Source organism: Melospiza georgiana, chromosome 6, assembly GCF_028018845.1.
Source record: "Melospiza georgiana isolate bMelGeo1 chromosome 6, bMelGeo1.pri, whole genome shotgun sequence".
NCBI lineage: Eukaryota > Metazoa > Chordata > Aves > Passeriformes > Passerellidae > Melospiza > Melospiza georgiana.
This window is the reverse complement of record NC_080435.1, coordinates 51,998,169-52,018,271: the sequence shown is the minus strand read 5'-3', so window position 1 is coordinate 52,018,271 and position 20,103 is coordinate 51,998,169. Positions and strand designations below refer to the sequence as shown.

General features: G+C 41.2%; 1 protein-coding gene across 5 annotated transcripts in view; it reads right to left on the bottom strand.

Moving 5' to 3' along the window:
- Positions 1-20,103, bottom strand: part of EML1 (EMAP like 1) — a 123,979-nt gene that overhangs the window by 70,496 nt on the left and 33,380 nt on the right. For 2 of the 5 annotated variants that reach the window (XM_058025440.1, XM_058025441.1), the window contains exon 1: positions 10,226-10,383. The exons of 1 other annotated variant lie outside the window; for it this stretch is intronic. In XM_058025440.1, coding sequence (XP_057881423.1) covers positions 10,226-10,292 — 67 coding nt within the window. In that variant the 5' untranslated portion in view covers positions 10,293-10,383. Of the gene's footprint in view, positions 1-10,225; positions 10,384-20,103 lie in introns of those variants that run through there. 2 more of the 5 variants (XM_058025443.1, XM_058025444.1) reach the window with 1 other exon arrangement.

Below are 20,103 nucleotides of genomic sequence, written 5' to 3'. Positions count from 1 at the left end.
CAAAATTTAGAAATAAACAGATCAATCACCCAGGGGTATGTGTTCACAGAAAAAAATAAAATACAAGCAACAGATCTTACCAAGAACTGACAGCTACAGAACAGAATCTCTCAAATAATTTACACATGAGGCAATGCTGGAATAAACCACACTACTCTGTTCACTGCTGTAAAGTTTCACCCTAATGCCTAAAACCCTGTGCTCCATAAAAAATGAGTGAGTAGATACAAATATATTGCTCTCAGGAGACCACACCAACAAATGTGTTTTCCAACTTCCATGAATTTTAGTTATAAAGCATTCACTTAACACAACAGCAACCATTTTTCAATTCCACAGCTGAACATTTAATCCCACAACTCAGTTATTTAACTCTTTCCTAAAACCAAAACAAAGCCTCCAGATCATAAAAGAAAGTTGAAATACCATTCAAATAACGAACAACGTAATTCAGCTATAAATTTGTCCTGAAATACTACTGGTGTGATAGTCAGAACCATATTTTTTCAGGCTTGCACAGATAACATGCTTATCCTAATTCTTTCAAACAACAGGTCATCCAATACAGCAAAAACAATCTAAGCAAGAGCCACCACACAATAATCAATAACAACCTAGGAAGGGAACCCCATAACCAAAGCCCTTACGATTTGTATACTGTTTATTCAGCTTAAAGCAGGGATGGAAACACCAAGCTATTAAATAACAAAAAGGACAGGTAGACTGCTACACCCATATCCCTTCCCCACTTTCTGCCTTAAAAATGACCGGGCTTAGATCTTTTAGTAAAGCAGAATTGTTGTAAATGTAAAGCCTTAATTTTAGTTCTGTCTGATCCACTCAAACTTGCTCAAAATAAAGAAGTCCAGAGTTTTCCATTTTTTGTTCTGAACATGATCAACACTCATAGTGATCTTTCTGACAGAGAAACCATTAAAAAAATATTTAGACCTCAGGAACTGCTCAAGTTCAACACAGGTCCTCTGGTCCCTTGTTCATGATATTAGAAATCTCTGAAGAAAACCAGGGCAGAACACCAAGGAAGCAACTTCTCTCTTGGTGTACTGACCATGTTACTTCCCAAATCAGAACAAACAATGGTTAAAGACTAGAGAGTGGGAGAAAACATCTCTAAAAGACTATGACAATTCAACTGCCCCAGCTCTAGCTGCCCCAGCTCCCTATACATATTTCAGTTTGTTCCCAAAGATGCTTACCCAGTGTTTGTCACCCACCACCCCTCTTTGGCTCATAGAGAGGCCAAGTCTTGGGAGAGCACTCCAGCAGCACAGCTCCAGTGCTGAAGTGTGTTTGGAACATGGCATAAAGTTGGAGCTAGCCCACAGTAAATGCACTGACACTGGATACCCCAGCCCTCACCACAAACTGTTTTGCTTTACAGATTTCTTTCTCTTGTCCCACAGTTCCTGCTAAGGTGGACATGCAGGTGCTGAATTGCAGCATCAAGAGCCAGTGCACCTTATTGCTCTTTTAAGAATGCAGCCCTTCAGCTGCAAGACCCTACAGTACACCAGTCAAGAAAAGGCTTGTCTGTATGCCCCTACACCAGGGGTCTGCTGGACCACACACCATCCTCCCAAATTTAAAAAATGGATCTTTTCTCACTTCTCAGTAGAGAAAGGCCTCAAGACTTGAAAAATATATAAGCACTTAACTTAAAAATTGTGTAAAATATTTAGTCCCAAAAGACCCCTCATTAGTTCATTAAAATCTCTAAGTACAAGGGAAACCACTTCTTTCCAAACTGACATACAGCTATTACAAGGATTCTCACACTATCTAGCATAAAAGGGAGAAAAAGCAAGAACCTGACCTCATACCTCCTTCCCTGCATGGCATTATACAGAGTTCACTAAATTACAATAGATACATATTTTACTATGAGAGCCAAAATTTCTAAGAATACTAATTTTTTTTAGATTCAACTGGACTTTGCCATGATCATTTCCAGAGTTTCAAAGTTCAGTCCTACCAAAGTCCACAATTAAATTTCTATCACCTGCACAATGTCTGGATTTTGCTTCTTACCTCCAGTCACATCAGTAATTATTTACTGTGTTACACTGAGGTATTGTACATGTGCTTTATAACACTGCCTCATATAATACATGGACAGAAACTCCTTAAATTCAATTTTAAAATTTAATACAAAATTCAATGTTTAGGTTCACAGTTAGTAACCTAAAAACAATGACCTGATTTTTCAGATCATTTAAGCAGAGTCCTGTCTGCCACTGCCCCATAATTTTGGCCTGTATTTGGAAGCTGTAAAGCAAAAAGGCAGGAATGCAGACACTGGTTTGAATAAAGACTGAGCCTCAGAATATGCTAATGCCTGTAAGGTTTTTATCAGTTTAGATAAAGACCTCGTTGCCCCCTGTGGCCCAGCCAGCCTTGCTGGACCACCCATGTAGCCACAGAGCTCGGTCACCTCCAAGAAGCCACCCTGGGGCACCGTGCTGTTCATGGGGCACTGAGCAGTGGGACAATGTGGGTAACACACTGTCCCTGCTCCAGGGCCAGCACAGGGACACACCTGCCACATCCTGCAAGCTCTGTACAGCAGCATCTCCACGTAGGAGATGGGAGGATCCTTCCCAGGCAGCAACAGGTCTGGGTAAAAGAGCTTGTGAAATGCTGCATAGGGAAGGGGAAAAGGAAGCAACAAAATGGTAATTGGTTTTAGTAAGTATAAAATAAATACGAAACTCTCCGTCAGGATCTTTCTCTGGTTTCACAGGGATTTTTTTTTTCACCAAAGGAAAAAAATAAAGTAAGAGTTGCTCCTAATGCTTCTGATTTAAGGTACAGAAACTCTTAGCAACCTCAAGGAAATTCTAGACACCAGTGCCCAGTCAGCCCCACTTGAGTGTACAGGAGCTGCACTGGGAAATGTCAAAGGCTGTTTCAGTCTGCTATGTTTGTCAACACAGTTGAAAGAAAAATAAAGATGTTATTTTCATAAAACACAAGATTCATTACAAAGTTTTAATCTGAAGATATTTGCCTTTACTAGCTTGAAACAAAGATTGTTTCTCTATTTACATATCGAAATGTGTTCTTCTATTTTGCATCTTAGGAACCTCACATTTTAAAGCTTAGCTGAGGATCCTGTTCACATTCAACTCTCAGATGACTAAAAGCCAGTAGCAATGCTTCACATATTGGCCTGCAACAGATTACAGAAGTCATACCGAAATCCAGAAAATATTTCTTCATTCCTATTTGCAGGAATCTAGACGTAAGCTTACAATCAAATACAGGGTCTATGCTGTTAAGAAATGCAAACTGCTTTTATCACAATGAAGTGTTTATTTCAGATTTTAAATCCAAAAAGGCGATTAGTTTCTACATTCCACAATACCTAAAAACAGTGCTAGAGATCTCCAATGCTAGTTTTCAAATGAATATAATATATTTAGTCAATAATCAGTCATTTCAAAGCAAGAGGAGAATATGATGGACCATGTCAGATTTTACCCTTTGGAAGTAATGGAGTGTGGACAATCTCACTTAATTACTTTCCAAAGAATTAATTTAGTGAAATCATGTTAACATATCATTATCCCCACCCCATCTCCCTAAAAAACCTCAGGGAGCTACTTCCACATTTTAATTATGTAATGGGCGAACATTTTAAATTGTGATTCATGGAAGAAGAGCATCATCCACAGCTCCTTTAAGCTTTCACAATTCCTTATGGTTGCCCAATTAGTGTCATTTGCAAAGAGCAAGCACCCAACATAAAATGTACTCATTACACCATTTCATACAACCTTCCTACTTATTCTCTCTCATCAACCCCAAGATTTTAGAGATCAAAAGACAAGTTCTTTATTACAGATTCACAAAACTTCTCTTGACAAAAGAACTGAACATCAACTTTAGAATCTTCATCTTAAATTCCTAAGGAAAGGAGAAGGAAGAGGGAAGTCAGAATAAAACCTATTAAAATGTATGTGACTGACTGGTGCACTCCCTCACTGTCTCCTCACGTATATTCACTTTTTAATAATGTACTTTTAATATAATTTTAATCTTATTTGAATTATTTGCATGTGGTTTAAGGTTCAATAAAGGAATTTCAGATTTGCTATTTTTAATTAGAACCTAAAACATATATTTTACCAGCTCCGTAAAATACTATTAAATTTTTTAAAAACTCCTTGAAGATCAGATAAAGCATGTTTTTCTGCTGAGAGCCCAATGCTTTAATTTGCAATTCTGTATGTTGTTTTATTCATGAAAAAATACTTGATACTTGTAGTTTCTCTCCATATTGCTAACACTGACACAGATTCCCTGTTCAGGTTCAACTATCACTAGAGGATTCTCTCATGACTGGTCTACATTTTCATTTGTTTTTAGAAGCTTAGTTAAAAAAAGAAAAAAAGGAAAAAAAATTAAATTCCAGTAACTATAATTAACACCACTCATGACTAGCACAAGTGTTAATAATTCATGTTTTGGAAATAAATAGCTAATTAAAGGGCAAAAAATTCAGTTTACTTATATAGTGTCTTATTAGCAATAATATTTTGAGCTCTAATAGGCTAACAATATATATTGTGCAAGTGTCCATTGCAGCAAGTTATTTTTAATTCATAGCATACTGATTTATTCTGCATTCAATTACTGCACATACCAACAAAAAAAAGTGTTTCTGTATGCCACCTCTCCCTCCCCTTTACTCCAGTAGTGTAGAAAAATATTCTAGAATCTGCTTATACTCTGTATAGCTCCAAAATGCATAAAACTGACTGTTAAGGTAAAGTCCAATTCAGCATTTCCTTTAAGAGTTTGACTGCAAGAGCCAGAACAAATCTCACTGAAAGAAAAATTAAGAAAATGCTGTCTAAGCAATGCTGTCTAAGGCAATAAAATCCTCTGTCCTACAAAACTGGTAGAAGCTTCAAGTGGAGCATGGCCTCCATTCCTGAATTCAAATCATGCTGCTGTTCTGGAGAGAAGAGGTCTAGAGATGAAACATGGGAAAGCCTGATTTGTCTCTCTGACTGTGTTGTTTTGGACTTCTGAGAAAAACAACATGAGTAATGCTATTAACATGTTTGCAACATCTTTTTGAACATGCTTGCAACACCTTTTCCTACACAGAGTGCATGAATCTGCCCAGTGAACACGGAATTAAACCCAATTTTGTTTTGCATTATTGCTAGGAAGTTATCACAGTAAAACAAATTACAGTCTCTTCCAGCCTTGTCAGATTTGAACTGGTGCCCTGAAAGCTACAAGGCTCAACTTACCATTGTTCCTTCCCTAACCCATTCCATATTGTGTGACTTTGGTCCAGCTGTAGGAAGATGTGGCTGCATTTAGGAAGGTTAAGGAGAGGAAGTGTGAGAGTCAAATGGGAAAAAAGAGACAACCACCAGAATAATACTGTCCATACAGATATCCTGTTTGTGGTGCTCACTTCCTCACTGACAGGCACTGCTCCACTTGCAGATACAGAGCTCAGAGAGAAGAAGTACACATATCAATTTGTTTTCAGGAATGGAGGAGAATTACAGAAACAGAAGATTCAAACCATAAATAGACTGACAAAAACTGAGTCACACAATTTACTTTTCATGACTTAAGTGTGACTGATAGTTATCAAAGCTATTACCTGTCAAAAAATCTTAATGTGATTTTGGGGGCAGAGAGCCAAAAGGAATCATTGATTTTAAGGAACCATAAATTTTTAAGAAGTGTTTTATTATTGGTCTGTTCAGCCTGAGAACAGGAGACTGAGACCCCATCACAGCCTACAACTTCCTCATGAGGGCAAGAGGACAGGCAGCCACTGCAGTGAGCAGTGTCAGAAGCAGAGGGCAGAGCCTGAAGTTGTGTCAGGGGAAGTTTGGTTGGATATCAGGGAAAGGGTCTTCACCCAGAGGGTGGCTGGGCACTGGAACAGCTCCCCAGGAGCCTGACAGAGTTCAAGAAGTGTCTGGACAATGCTCTTGGCACATGGTGTGACTCCTGGGGATGGTCCTGTGCAGGGCTAAGAGCTGGATGATCAGTGATCCTTGTGGGTCCCTTCCAACTCAGCATATTCTGTGATTCTGTGATTATTCGGCTCTCTTAAAAAGATAAATTACAGCATAGTTTGTATCAACTTAAATTTTTGTCTAACTCTAAATTTTTTACTAACAATTACACTTCACATAATCTGTTAAACAGAACTGTAATTAATATTATGGAGTCCCTTGCCAAATATATCAACTTCATTAAGAAATAATGTTTCACACTTTTCTTTTACTGCTTTACCCAGATACTCTGAAGTTGAAGCTTCTGTCAAACAAGGCATTTGTAATGCAGGAATGGCCATTTGACAGCTATGACTTTCCCAGTAGCCACATGAAGGACATTTAAAAGATGCTACAAGTTCCAAAGAAATCATAGATAAATTTTCACTTCCATCTTTAAGTCTACAGAGGCATTTTGCAGGAACCCCAGATTTCACCCTTTACATTTCACGTACCTAATAATCCTGCCCACAGCAATTACTGTGGTGAAGGCTGTGTAAATAGATAAAGAATAGATAGATAGGGATTTGTGGTCAGAGCACCCACAAAACTCTGCCCACACCCTTCGTGTCTTCCCCACCTGTCTGTAATCAGTACTGATCACAGCTGCAGCCTAATAAATCAGCTGGGGGTGGATGAGTGCTGTCTCTAATTCCAGGATGTGTCTTGTTTGGCAGTGTGTCATGTCCAGCATGGTTCTCTCCACCAGTTTTTAAGCAGATGCTAAAAACCTCAACACTATCTTGCCTTATCAGGATCCTTCCACTTTTACCTTCAGCTTAAATAACACATGACTAACAACCCGATTGACTGTAGATAAACATACTGGCTTTCTACCTAAAAGTAACTTCTGTACCAAGAAAGGTATCTATGACCAGGCACAGTTAATAGTATCTAAGTTTTACTTTACAACATGCAAAATAAACAAGCAGAGTCCTTCATTACCTGGAAAGTGACACATAAGTTGAGAACTGTCCTTGAGCTTTAAGAGGAGTTATTTTAGTGTCTTTCTTAAAAATAAACAAACAGAACAGACAGAGCAACTAACAAAACATTCTATGCATCTGAACACTGTCCTCTGAAACTGAAGAGGCAGATACCAAACAAATCAATAAATATGATAAACTCCTCCTGAGCAGGCACGTACTTTCTGCTTAGTTTACAACTAAGGAAACTAAGGCATCAAGAATGAAATAAATTGCCTAAAATTGCATTGGAAGTTTGTATTTCTTGCTTTGATGTTATCTCAGATTGACACTTGTGTTCATTAACACAATGTTTCTCAAATGCCAACTGTAGCTTTACTATTCTGTAAAAAGGAGTTTGAAGAAAGTAGGTGTCTTTGAACTAGCTGTGCTAAATATTTGCCCTAGATTTTAGACATGCAACTCAAAACTAACATATTTGCCTCACCCTCTTTCTTCTCTCCCTTCCTTCTCCATTTACCTTCTTTTTTACACATCACAAGCTGTAAAAACACATTACTAAATAATCGTGCAAACTAAATCTGCATATGAGTGAAGACTCAAATTCTTCTCCTGAACCCAGGGTCCTTTCTAGAAAGAAAGGAGCAACTCTGGGGCAAGTCTGCTCTTGTATTAACTTTTTTCTCCCTGACCCGGCCTTCCACCAGTCACAGTCCTGCTCCCTCATCCCCACCACAGCCTCCTGCCCATTACTGCTCCCTCCCTCCCTGTCCCCTCCTGGCCTCCCACCCACTCCAAACAAGGAGAATGTATGGAGGAATGGGAGAAGCTGCAGCCATCCTTGGCCAGATCTTGGTTGCTGCCCTAGAGGTGACCCACAGATATTTTTTCAGGAGCACAGCCTTTACATTCTGATCTTTCAAAACAATACATACGGGCAATCTCTTTATCCTTTATTCTGTTTGAGAGCACCAGAAAATTCCATCATATCTTTTCTTGTACAACTAAAATTAATCCTATTCAGAACAGGAACCTTTACAGCATACAACAATGATCACTTTGAGTGCTTACCAGCCATTCTGTATTTCACTTTACCATATACTAAAATCATATTGTCTTTCTATCTCTACCATTCACTTGCTTTGTTTGGTTTCTTCTGTATGTCTGCCCCACTCCCAACTTCACATCATTTTTCATACTGCCCATTATACATGCAAGAGCTTTCCACTTTCCTGTAATGCAATTTTATTTATCACTTTTCCACCTCAAAACCCGCACTATTCTATTTTTATTTTCTTCCTCATGGGTCATGTGTGAAATACCTGATTACCTCAAGGCTGTACTCAAAGGCTTGATTATCTTTTATTCTTCATTTAATATAGTCTCACTAAAGGTAACTTGTAAAATGAAAGGCTTCTGAACTCAACCACTTTCTTTTATAAGCAGAGAATAATACAAACTTACAACGGCCCTTGAGGTCACTATCTACAATGAGACAAAGCTAAGCAAGTGATTTGTTCTAGAAACACATTCCAGAATATAATACTTAAGGATTAACTAAGATTTTAAAGCCTATGTACAGTATAGATACATATGGCTTATTTCCATCAAGTATTATAGGTGCTCAGAGTTACCAAATAAACATGAGGGACAGTCCACAGGAATAAGTTACTCTGCTTTTTCAAACTATTTGGAAAGTGATGCAACTCTCCTTCTGCTCCCACATGCAGGCTACTATCATGACCACTGTAAAAGCAAAGCCCAGGGATTTTGATAGGAAGATAGCTTGCTTATAAATGGATTAGAGTATAAACTTTGAAATACATTGCTGTATGCTTCCTCATTAAAAACACTTACAATTAAATATTTATTAAGTTTAGGCAAAACAGGCATCTGCTATTAGTGTGCAACCCCCATACATAGTCATAGTTTTCTCTCCTGAGGAGTTCCAAAAATAGGGTGTCACTGCACAATGCCCACACACACAACTCCTGCTGCCCTAAAAAAACTGCTCCCACAATCTCCAGGTCCACACATATCAGAGTTTTCTGCAAATCTGTCCCTTTCTCACACCAAATCACAAAGAAAAAATGTGAAATTTGTCATCTTCACAGCTTCCAAGGAGAGGCAGCTATATCTGATGCAGTTGCTGTCATGAAGCAATTTTGTATGAACCTGACTCCAGCTGTTCAGACAGCAGCAGAAAGCAGAGACCACTACTAAAATGTAGAGCAATAAGAGATCCACAAATATGAAATATGAGATTATGAATGCTCACAATTTTGCTGCTAGAAAGCATTAACTCGTACCAAAGTAAGGTATTTTGAGATTACACTTTACCATGAAGAACTCTCTGTAATATTTAGAATAGCTGACTTATTTTCCCCCCGGAAAACATCAGCTACTTGAATAATCCCAAGTACTACGCAGGCCAATCTCCAATACTGCCTGTGAGGACACTTGCAGTTCCTCATCTCCTTCCTATTTTACGACCCATCACTGCAGCCTGGCAGCTCCCCTGCCATGCTGCCACCCAGGTGATGCCACCGCCTCAATAACCCCTACCTTAAAATAACAGCAGAAAGAAAAATCAGTAAGTGCAAGCCAACTCCGGTAACTCCACTCAGGCACCTCGCACCTCCGCACCGCCCTTCCCTTCTCCGGTGAGAGCGGCGCCGGGTGGGCTCCGGGGCTGAAGGACACCTGCGTCCCACTGCGCCCCCGCGGTCACGGGCAGCTCGGCCATACACATGTATATAAACACACGTCTTATACATACATATATATGTTTATTTATATATATACATATATATATTTATATGTATATGTGTGTGTGTTGGCATACGCGCAACGGAGCCACGCAGCGGTGGGCGATCGCTTGAGCTGCCGGATCTGCCTTTGGGGAAGATGCACACAGACATCTCTGCCGTCCGCACACGCACACGTAGCTCCGCACATTCCCGTGAACGAGGCGCAGAAGTTGCTCGCAGAGGCGCCCCGAGGGCTGGCAGGTTTCCCGCCGAATAACGGGGGAGGCTGAAGGGGGTGAAGTTTCCTCCCTCCTCCTCCTCCTCCTCCTCTCCCCGAGTTGCGCCGCGGAGCCGGGCGGCCCTGGGCGGCGGAGACGCCGCCGGCAGCCCCGGACCAGGCCCGCTCCCGGCGCTGCCTTCCCCGCGCCGGCCTCCGCCTCCGCCCCGCCGGAGCGCCGGGACCCCGACGCGCGCCGGGGCCGGCCCCCGCCCTTACCGTTGCAGAACTGGAGCAGCGAGGAGGTGTCGTAGAGGCTGCTGTAGCTGGAGAAGCCGTCCTCCATCCTGCCGCTGCGCTCCCGGCGTCCCCTCGGCTGTCCCGGCGGCCGCCCGCTGCCTGCTCGCCCACACGCTGCGGAGCGGAGGCGGCTGGGGCCGCGGCGGCCTCGCTGCCTGCCTCACTCAGTTGCCATGGCAACCCATTCACTCCGCCGCGGCTGGGGCGGCGGCCGCTCCGCTCCGCTCCGCTCCGAGCGCGGGGGGGGCGCCGCGGGGCGGGCCGGGGCGGGCCGGGGCGGGGCGGCCGCGGGCACGGCGCCGAGCGGAGCGGCCCGGGAGGCGGGGGGACCCGGGGCGGGCGCGGAGCCGCGTCCCTCGGCCGGCTCGGCTGCTTCTCCTCGGCGGAGCCGCCGGCTCCGGGCCGCGGCTGAGAGAAGGACGAGCTGCCGAGTCCCTCTGCCTTGCCCGGGGCTCTGACGGCGAGGCCCGGCGAGAGCGGGTGTCCCCATCGGGCCGAGGCGGAGCAGAGACACTGCCCGGCCCTGCGGCGGGAGATGCCCGCCCATAACCCGGGGGTTAACCCGGGGTACCGCCATGGATGGGCTCGGTCAGGGCTGGGTGCGGGGCAGCGGCTTTGCCGTGCCGGGGAGCCCCAGGACACAGCCCCAGCATCCCTCCCTGCTGCCTCAGCCCGGCTCCTCTCGTCTCCCGCCGCAGCCACAGCCTGCCTGTAACTGCACCTTGTGCCCACCGCTGATTCCAGCGGCGATTCTCCTGGCTACAGGACGGAGCTGTCACGATAACATTGTAGTTGATACTCTCTTACAAAACCAAAAAGAATTATACGCACTGTAATTCCTTGTGCCATTTCATACCGTTTAAACTATGTAGTTCGAAGAGTGATACACTTTTCCAATACAGGATATTAAAATAGCTTTAACTGTTTAACATGTTTTTGTCTAGGTGTATTCATAATGTCCATTTGTGGTGAGGTGAAGGTGGTGGTCCAAAACTGGTGACCAGTAAAATTGTAAAATTATTTGAGACATTTTGGGCTTCAATTTCTGTTCTAAGGAATGTTGAAGTGTCCAGTGTCTGAAAGCCATTTTTAGTTCAAGCTCCTCAAGGGACACAAGGGAAATAGTTCATTGCACATCTATAGCACCTTTCAGCTTGAAAAATGCCAAAGCACTCGACACATCCTGCCTTCAGTCCCTAGTCCTTCCAGGAGCTTTTTGCAGGGCAGTTCCACCATGTGGATCCACTTACAGGCGTGGGTTTGGTATATGTGAGTCTTTCCACCAACCACTAAACCATGGCAGTGCTAACACAAAAGTATGCTATAAAATTAGGCAGAGATATCAGTTCCATGTTAAAGCAGAGTGAAAAGTGCTCCCTCCTGATTTGCCAGTGCCAATACTGGTAGAGTTGAAGTCATCTCCAGCACAAGCACTTGACCAGACTGATGTGCTTAAATTGTATCAGACAAAACCAACTGCATTTTATAGCTGTGGGCTGTAAAAAACAGAAAATTGTGGTAGTTTGGTGTTATATTAAAAAAAAAAAAAAAAAAAAAAACAACAAAAAAACCAGAGATTTAAAAAATTAAAAATTTTCTTCAAAAATACAAAACCATATAGGTATTCTTAGTGTTTTAAATGAGTCATTATTTGTTCTCATCTTTAAAATTAAAACAGAGTCCTTAGGTTTTCTCATGACCTTTTCATTCATAAGCCATCAAACCTTTCAAAGATGCTACATTATTCTAAAACATTTTACACACAGAGAAAGACATATGGGATTTTTGGCAGACAAGTTGCAACAATAGAAAAGTGAAGCTCATTTTCAGTAAAAATTCTGATTAAGAATTTCCTTAATTTTAAAACATTATTGCCATCATTTGGTTATTATTTTTGAGGTTGAAAAGTGTTTTAATGTGCTTATTTTCCACCATCTTGAGACAAGAGGTGTACTCACCATAAGATGTCAATGTTACTTTAACCTTTACCTCCTTCTGATGTGTAAGTTTTGGAAAACAAAAATATTTAACCTATGCTATCTAAAAGTATTATGTTTCTAGTAAAAACTGTGTTGTCAGAGAGATTGCTACAAAGATAAGAGAAGGTAATGCCCAGTAACTTTTATGAGATTTGTCAAAGTAGGAGAAAGGCCAGACAGAGGCAATGCAGCTCCATTTCAGAGAGTAGAAATTAAAAGTCACTTAGAAACTTAAATCTAATCTCTTCTTAGAGAGAGATGCAGCATGTAAAACCTTGCAATGGATTTCCCTCTGAAATTAACAGTGATGGTGTCTGTGAAGCCTTTCAGCTCAGCGTGCCGCAAATCAGCTCAGAGATGTGACAGAAAATGGTCTCAGCTCCAATCTCCAGATGCTGTTATGATTCCATTATACTCTAAGAGCAAGGGTTAGAAGAGGGAAACACTTTCATAATTTAATGATTTTGAGACCTGTAACAATCTCATTATACTAAACTGCACCACAAGGCACGAAATGAAAAAGAAATTCTGTCTGGCTGTGGGAACAATGGCACAATGGATTGGAAGAATGCACTGATGTGTCTCTGGGAATTCTTCTGCTATGGTGAAACAACAAAAAACTTCTAGTTGTCCATTTTTCAGTATAGTGTGGCCTTCATATTTTGTACATTTTAAAGCCAGTTATTTTGGTAAGTGTGAAACCATAAAGGTGGGAATGTGGCATCCTGAGCAGTACAGTGGGGCTGGTATATCAGGAAAGGATTTGTTGCTGTACACTTGTCAGAAACTCTATGATGTTACATTTTTGAAAGCTGTATTTTATACCTAATGATTTAACTTTTGTTCATCTTGAGTAGTATAATGCAAATAACTATTAGCTAAGTGAGAATAAAAGAGCTTTCACCCATCCCTCAATGAATTTTCAGGAGTTAATATGCTCCAATATTAGGACAAAGAAGACTTGCTTTCACTTCCTGTTAATATGCTGTAGTCAAATATCACCGAATCACAGAATATTCTGAGTTTGAAGGGGTTCACAAGGATCTGCTGAAGTCCAACTCCTGAAAATTTTGATATTCCATTTACCTCTTCCTGAAAACAGGATCAGGCTGCTTTAACCATGTAGTGGTAGCCTGGACAGCCTGCCCTCCACAGCTGCCCCCCGGGTGTGTGCTGAATGCCACTGCTGCCAGCAGCCTGCGGGGGGAGAGGTGATGGCACTGGCTGTGGGTAGGACGCTGGGATTTGGCTGTCAGTGGCAAAGCCTGCTGTGCAGAGCTGCTGATGAGCCCTTCTGTGCAGGTTTTACAGGAGGTGGAGGCTCAGCTCACCACAGACGCTGGAGGGCTCTTCTTTCAGGTCAGTGCAAAGCCTGTCTGCTGAACAGATCAGGGAAGCTTGGATGGCTGCTGTGCACACTGAGTGTACCCTGCAACTAGAGAAATCTTCATCAGGCAAAAGCATCTAGCACCATCAGCAAATGTGCTGGTTTTGCTACAATTTATCAGTGGATATAATTATAGCATCTATTTTACCATGACTAACTTTTGAAGAACCCCTCAAGCTCTTTAGCAGTCATTTGATAGGTCACATTTACTGCAGCATGATCAAAGGGAGCTAAGCTCATTTCTGTAGCTCACTGTGTTTCCATTTAACATGCAAAAGTCCATTTCACCATTCACAGTCTTACTTAATGCAGCAGTTGGTCTCTGCTTGAGCCTGGAAGCTTTTAAATTATATGCTTGTTCAAGGTTTGCTTTTCCTCTGTGAGTCAGAAGTTTCATCTATTAAAAAGCTGAAGCACTGCAACACTTGGTGCCTGGGCCCAGACTGCAATCCAAAACACAAGGTACCATGTGTGTGCTTCTCCCTGAATCATCTCACTCAGAAGAAATGGGCACCTTTTCCAGCTGTTCATCCCCAGCACTGAGAGTCAGATGGTCTGAAAGCTGGCATCACAGCACAGGCACAGTGCCCTGCCCCTGCACTGGAGACACAGAGCTTTGACAGAAGCTGGGGCCAGGGCTGAGCAGCACAATGCCCAGCAGCAGCAGCAGCAGGAGCAGGAGCAAGCTGCACACAGCAGGAGCCCTGGAGAAGGAAGAGCCAATGCCTGGTTTAGGAACTAGCAGGATGAGACCAGCACTTAGAGAGAAGCTGTGGGGTTAAGTTTTGGATTTAGCTTCCTGAAATCTGATTAAATCCTGATTTATACTGTTTTGGTTTTTTTTTTTTATTTTTTATTTGTTTTCCCTTTCTATTCAGAAAGCAGCAGGAATGTTTGGGTTTTTTAAGAGAATTTCATGCAGTGAATATATTGTCTTCATGTTGCAGAAGTGGCTTTTTCTCATTGCTAAGACTATCTCCAGGTACTGGCTGTCAGGATCTCATCACAGGCTCAAATAAGGATTTCCTCTCCCAGTGTGGTAGGAAAGGAAGAAGTGCCTTGCTGCCCAGTCTCCTTTGTGAGAACACTTCAACCACTGGAATAATCATTCATTCTAAATAGCAGGACTCCAATGTTTCAGCCACAGCAGGGAGCTTCATGAATGTCACTACAAAGCAGACTTCATGCATGTGGGAAAGATGGGGTATAAGAGGAGGATCACCATTATACCAGCACAGTCTGAGTGCATTAAAAATACAGTACAGCAACTGTGGGATGAAACCATCAAAGCTATGCAGGTTTAACAATCCAAATGAAAATATGTTGCAATATTTCTCTATATATCATGTTGTTTTGAACTACATATATTGGAATTATGGAAGTTTCCCTATAATTAATAAGAATAGTCTTAATCATATTGCCCCAGAAAAAATATTCTTTTGCAGATTGGTTAATTTGTAAATACAAAGAGAATACTTTGAAGATGAAAAGAATAATGCTTTCCACATCTATGACTTCCTATTCAAAGAGGGGAGGCTGCTCAGCAAACACTGATGCTTTCAGATTTGCACCACCTTTTTGAAATAAATGTTGGCTTTATTTGCTTGTTTGGAAAATGGGAAGAAAAACATGACACAGCCAAGGTCATGCTGGGAAGTCTGTGACAGAATCAAGCCAAAATAACTACCAGTTATTGCACCAACTGCAATATGAGTCTACTGAGAATTTCCTGCCTGTAAACACTGAAGATACTACTTGTACAGTTTGTTATGAAATGTTTTCAAGCACAGTGCCTGTGGTAGAAATACTCTTATTTTTGCAAGGCCCCCTAACACATTGGGTTCAATGCACATCAATGTATGTAATGGCCAAGTGCAGCCTTACTACATCCACAGCTGTGACATTGAGATTTGAAACTGATGAGAAGCAAAATGTACTACAGATACACAGGAATGCAGCCCCTGTTCCATATTCCATTGCAATCTGCAGATGGGAACAGCACTTCTGAGATATTAATACTCTGTGAGATTGATGTGAAGAGGCACAGTGATGGATGGCATCACACAAAATGATCCGCCCTTCAAAATTACTCCTTAGAAGTTTTCAGTTATAACTCAGTTCTGCAACCCTATTTTTGGTGGCTGCAGCCCCCAACAGAGGCTGAAAGCTTCTGCTAGCAGATCTCTATGAGATCTATGTACCCAGGGGCACAAATCCTGCCTCCAGTGAGAGGGGCATTTCTGGTTCCAGCTACAATAGCTTTGGCACAGGTTCACTGGTTCTCCATTCAGGGCACAGGAGGATCATCCCTACAGGTCTGTGTCACTTCCCAGGGGGAATTCCCTCCCAGCAGAAGGATCTTTCCTGCACCCACTGGAACCTCAGGGAGCCCCCAGAATGTAGGTATGGGGAAATGCTTTTAGCAAGGATGAAAAAGTGATGCTTCTGTGTGGCTTGCAGCACACCGACACCCTTCTGCCCATGGCTGAGATGAGTAGTTTTGTTTTAATTTCTATGCTATGAATATAAAGATGTTACTGTGACAGTATATATTCCAGAGATCTATTTTATGCATATATTTAAATAATATTTTGTTAAAATTTAATGTCTGAGTTATATTATACAAAGCCACACTTACATAAATCTGTGCCTTCTGAATTATATTAGAGAAGAATGAGACTAGAGTAAGCTATAGTATCGACATATTTCTTTAAAATTATATTTAAATAACAGCATAGCAAGTTGCTAATTTAAGGTGTACACAAAAATTGCCACTTTTTAACAAAGTGGTTCTACAGTACCCATTCTGTTCACCCTTTAGAAGGAGCATTTTAACTGGACTGTAACAATTGACATGAACATGTAAAACCCAGGCTTACAAAACAGGATATTTCTCCAAAGGACACATCAGCTACACTGTGAGAAAGAAATCTCTCTCTTCTGCAAACAGGTACCCACAGTGCCCATGATGAGAGGGAAGGATCTCAGCACTCTATTTTATATTCCCTGGTCAGTATGATGCTGGTTTAAACCTGTGCTTTACCAGAACTGATATTCCAAATTTCCCAATTTCCCATGTCACTGTTTCATTGGTTTTGGGATCCAGCACAATCAAGGGCATCCTGTGGGAACTGATGTGTACCAGGATAATTTATTGTCAGCCATGTAGATAACAAAGCACACATAAAAATGCATGGGTAAGACAAAGCACCATGTTGGTTCAATATATTAATGTTAGAAGGGGCTAGACAATCTCATTTACTGCACTTTCTACATTTGCAGTTATGTTACTGGAAATTTGCCCAGATATGGAAAATGAATGATGGCAAATGTCTTCTGAGAGATAGCTGGAAAAAATAATGTATTTCTTCTAGTAATTTCATATGTCATGCTTGCTTTTAGTGAGCGATTTATTGGAAAAACTGATTTGTGCTATTAAACAAGTATTAGGAAATGACTGCAGAGAGTTTACCTGTAATTTTAACTCCTGTCATCACATAAGCCCATTTACCACTTCAACTAACAACTTCAAGTTTTACTTATCCATCCCCCAGTATCTTTCACCAAATAGAATATTAATTATGCTGAAAGAGGTAGGGAAGAAAGAAGACAGTATTTCATTTGTATGGTGTGGGTTATTTCTGCAGGGGACCATACCAGCTCCACAGATTCAAACTCATTGAATTTCCATGAGCTTTCCTTGAGTGGGTGGAGGAACAGGAGAGTGGATTGCAGTGTGACCTACAAGGACTAAGCAGGAATTCCAATCCACTACACTTGCAGATTCCTTTGATATCTTACAGAACCCAGGACCACCTACAATGAGACCTTCATCCCTCCACTGCTTTTGCTGCCTCAGTTTATTTCTGCTTTTCCAGGTCAAGATCCCAAAACACAACCTGGGGATGGAAGGAAACAGTTAAACCATCAGCTTATCTAAGCTTGGCTGGCTGGAGAAACAAGCAATAGGAAATAATCCTTTCGTACAGTCTTCAAGATTACTTTACACTGATTTCCAGCATGGGCTGTAGCTTTTATTTTTGTGGGTAACTACAGTTCTGAATTAAAATTTTTATTTACTTTGGAACAGAATTTGCCTTGGAAGAAATTTTTGTTTTGTTCTGGTCTGTGCAATCACCCAAGGCCCAGAATGTGATCAAAGCAATTCTGTATTAAATATGTTTATTCAAAGCAATTTCTTTCTGCAGGTTCATAGCAAGTGCATCCAGAAATTTAGATAAATTTCACTTTTGAACTCCTTTGAACATATAAAATGTAAGCAATAAAATGCAAGAAAGGAAGTGGTTGAACCAAAGTAACCTTCACTGAATTGCCCAGAACATAAATAGGCATGAGGGTTTACATGGCAGGATCAGGTCCATACATTAATAAAATATTTGGCTTTGGTGAAAGAATTCTGGTTGTTCTTAAAACACCTCTGCCAGCCAGTGCAAGGTGTAGGATTACTAATCCTCCTCAGGGTAAGCCATGCGTGGCATTCTTCTCTTTGGTGGTGGCATTCAAAAGAGTCCTGGAGGAGGAAAAAGTAATAGGGGCAATAATGGCAGTGTCTGAATGAAGCCCTGAGAGCCAGCCCAGCCCTGCTGCCTGGCTGCCAGCCATCCAAGATGAAGAACAATCGTACATTTGTCTCAGATACCAAGTTACCTAATTTTCAAAACGTTTCCTGATGCAGCTCTTTAATTCTTAAGTATTTCACCACCTGACATTTCTCTCTCAAGCTTTCAAAGAAGCAAGAGAAAACCAGAGCTACAGATAACTAAAGAAGAAAAACTAAAATGATTTTGTCATTAGTAGTCATAATTTAAGGAAAAAAGGGACAAGAAGACAAGTTCTTTTCAAGTTTTCAATGTCGGATAACCCCTCATTGTCCCACTCACTTTCTGTGAGGATAAATGCTAGGATAAATAATAGAGCAAATCTCAAAAGAAAAATATGTATTGTGGGCCATAAATTACAAAGCAGATGCAGCCATGAACAAGAGAATTAGGAACATAAAACCCCTGCAGTGTACAGGGGCTGGTGAAGGGCTGGGAGTTGCCAAGGGACAGTTTGTGACCACCGTGCAGTCCAAGCTAAGATCTTACCCCAAACATCAGCCTACAGCCCTGTTATGCAGGGGTCTGCCACCTTTTCCTTTGCATTCTTCCTCTTAAACAGCTCTTTTTTTCTTTTTTTTGTCTTTTTTTTTTTTTCCATATCAGTAGCTGTTTAATGAATGTTTTTGCCATAACCAGCTTATGGTATATTTTATAGATGTCTGAGAAATCTTGCACTGAAGAATTTTGCATCTTCTGCCCACACTATCCCTTCAAAGATTCCCATATTAAAGTGAATCAGTTTCCCTAAACTAAGGGATAAGTAGAGTAGGTCAAGGGCCAGCTCTTCTTGTGTAACCTCGCAGAGCACCATCAGCTTGTTTTCATTCTGAAATTCTTGTTTTCATTCCTTTTTATTTATTAGAAAAAGTGTTACATAGCTTTGTGGCACTCTACACAGAAATAAATACAAATAACCTAGCTGCTAAATGCTCATCAGAGACTCCATTCAACTAAACAGTCCTTTGGCAAAGTCAGAACTCTGGGTCCAGATTTTTCAGATTTAAACATCCTTAATATCTTCTTGTTCTTTCATCATGTCTTTTATTTCAAGATATCAACAGATATATTTTTATTCAGCACTCATTTCAGCAGGGGGAAAAGAGTTTTGCAATATTGATGCAATTTATTTTTATGTGACCAATTAAGAAAATAAAGACATTTCAAAGAAGTTGATGTCATTCATTTCAGAAAAGTAAGATGTTTCGCAGAAACCCCACATAAGACTGTGGCAAAGGACTTTTTTCCAACTTCACAAATGACATTAAATGCCATTTTATGACCATCCAAGAGTAAGGAGTAAATAATACTTTATGCTGGAAAAGAATACATGTGACTCATGATTTACAGCTGTTATAGATGTGAACTTGTGGAAAATGATGCAATTAAAGGCCAGAGGCAGAGCAAAATATCTATTCAGCTCTGCTGAGCAGATCAGAACTGCTGAAGGACTGGAGAAAAAAATGTCATTTTCTCTTTTGCTCATGTCCTCCATAAGCTACATTCTGCTTGGAGTCACTTCATATTCAAGCAGTACAGTAGGGAGAATCTTTATATGATTTAGCATTTTTTATGTTTTCCATTTGTCTGATGAAGAGTGCTTGCTCTGTCATTCATTCACCATTTCCTTCCATGTGAAATTAGGAAATATGGCACATGAAATCTGAAACCCAGGTTTTTTCCATCTCTGCATGTTTTCCCTTGGAGCTCAGAAACTCAAGTTCTGCCAGTGTAGAGGAAGGAGAGGAAATGTAGCAATAAAGTTCCTGGCTTCATCACAAACCCCTTTCTGACCTGACCAGGGGAAAGTGTGTGGAAAGGGATTGAACTATCCAGGACACAGATGAATGGCAGAAGTATGTTCATGTGAAA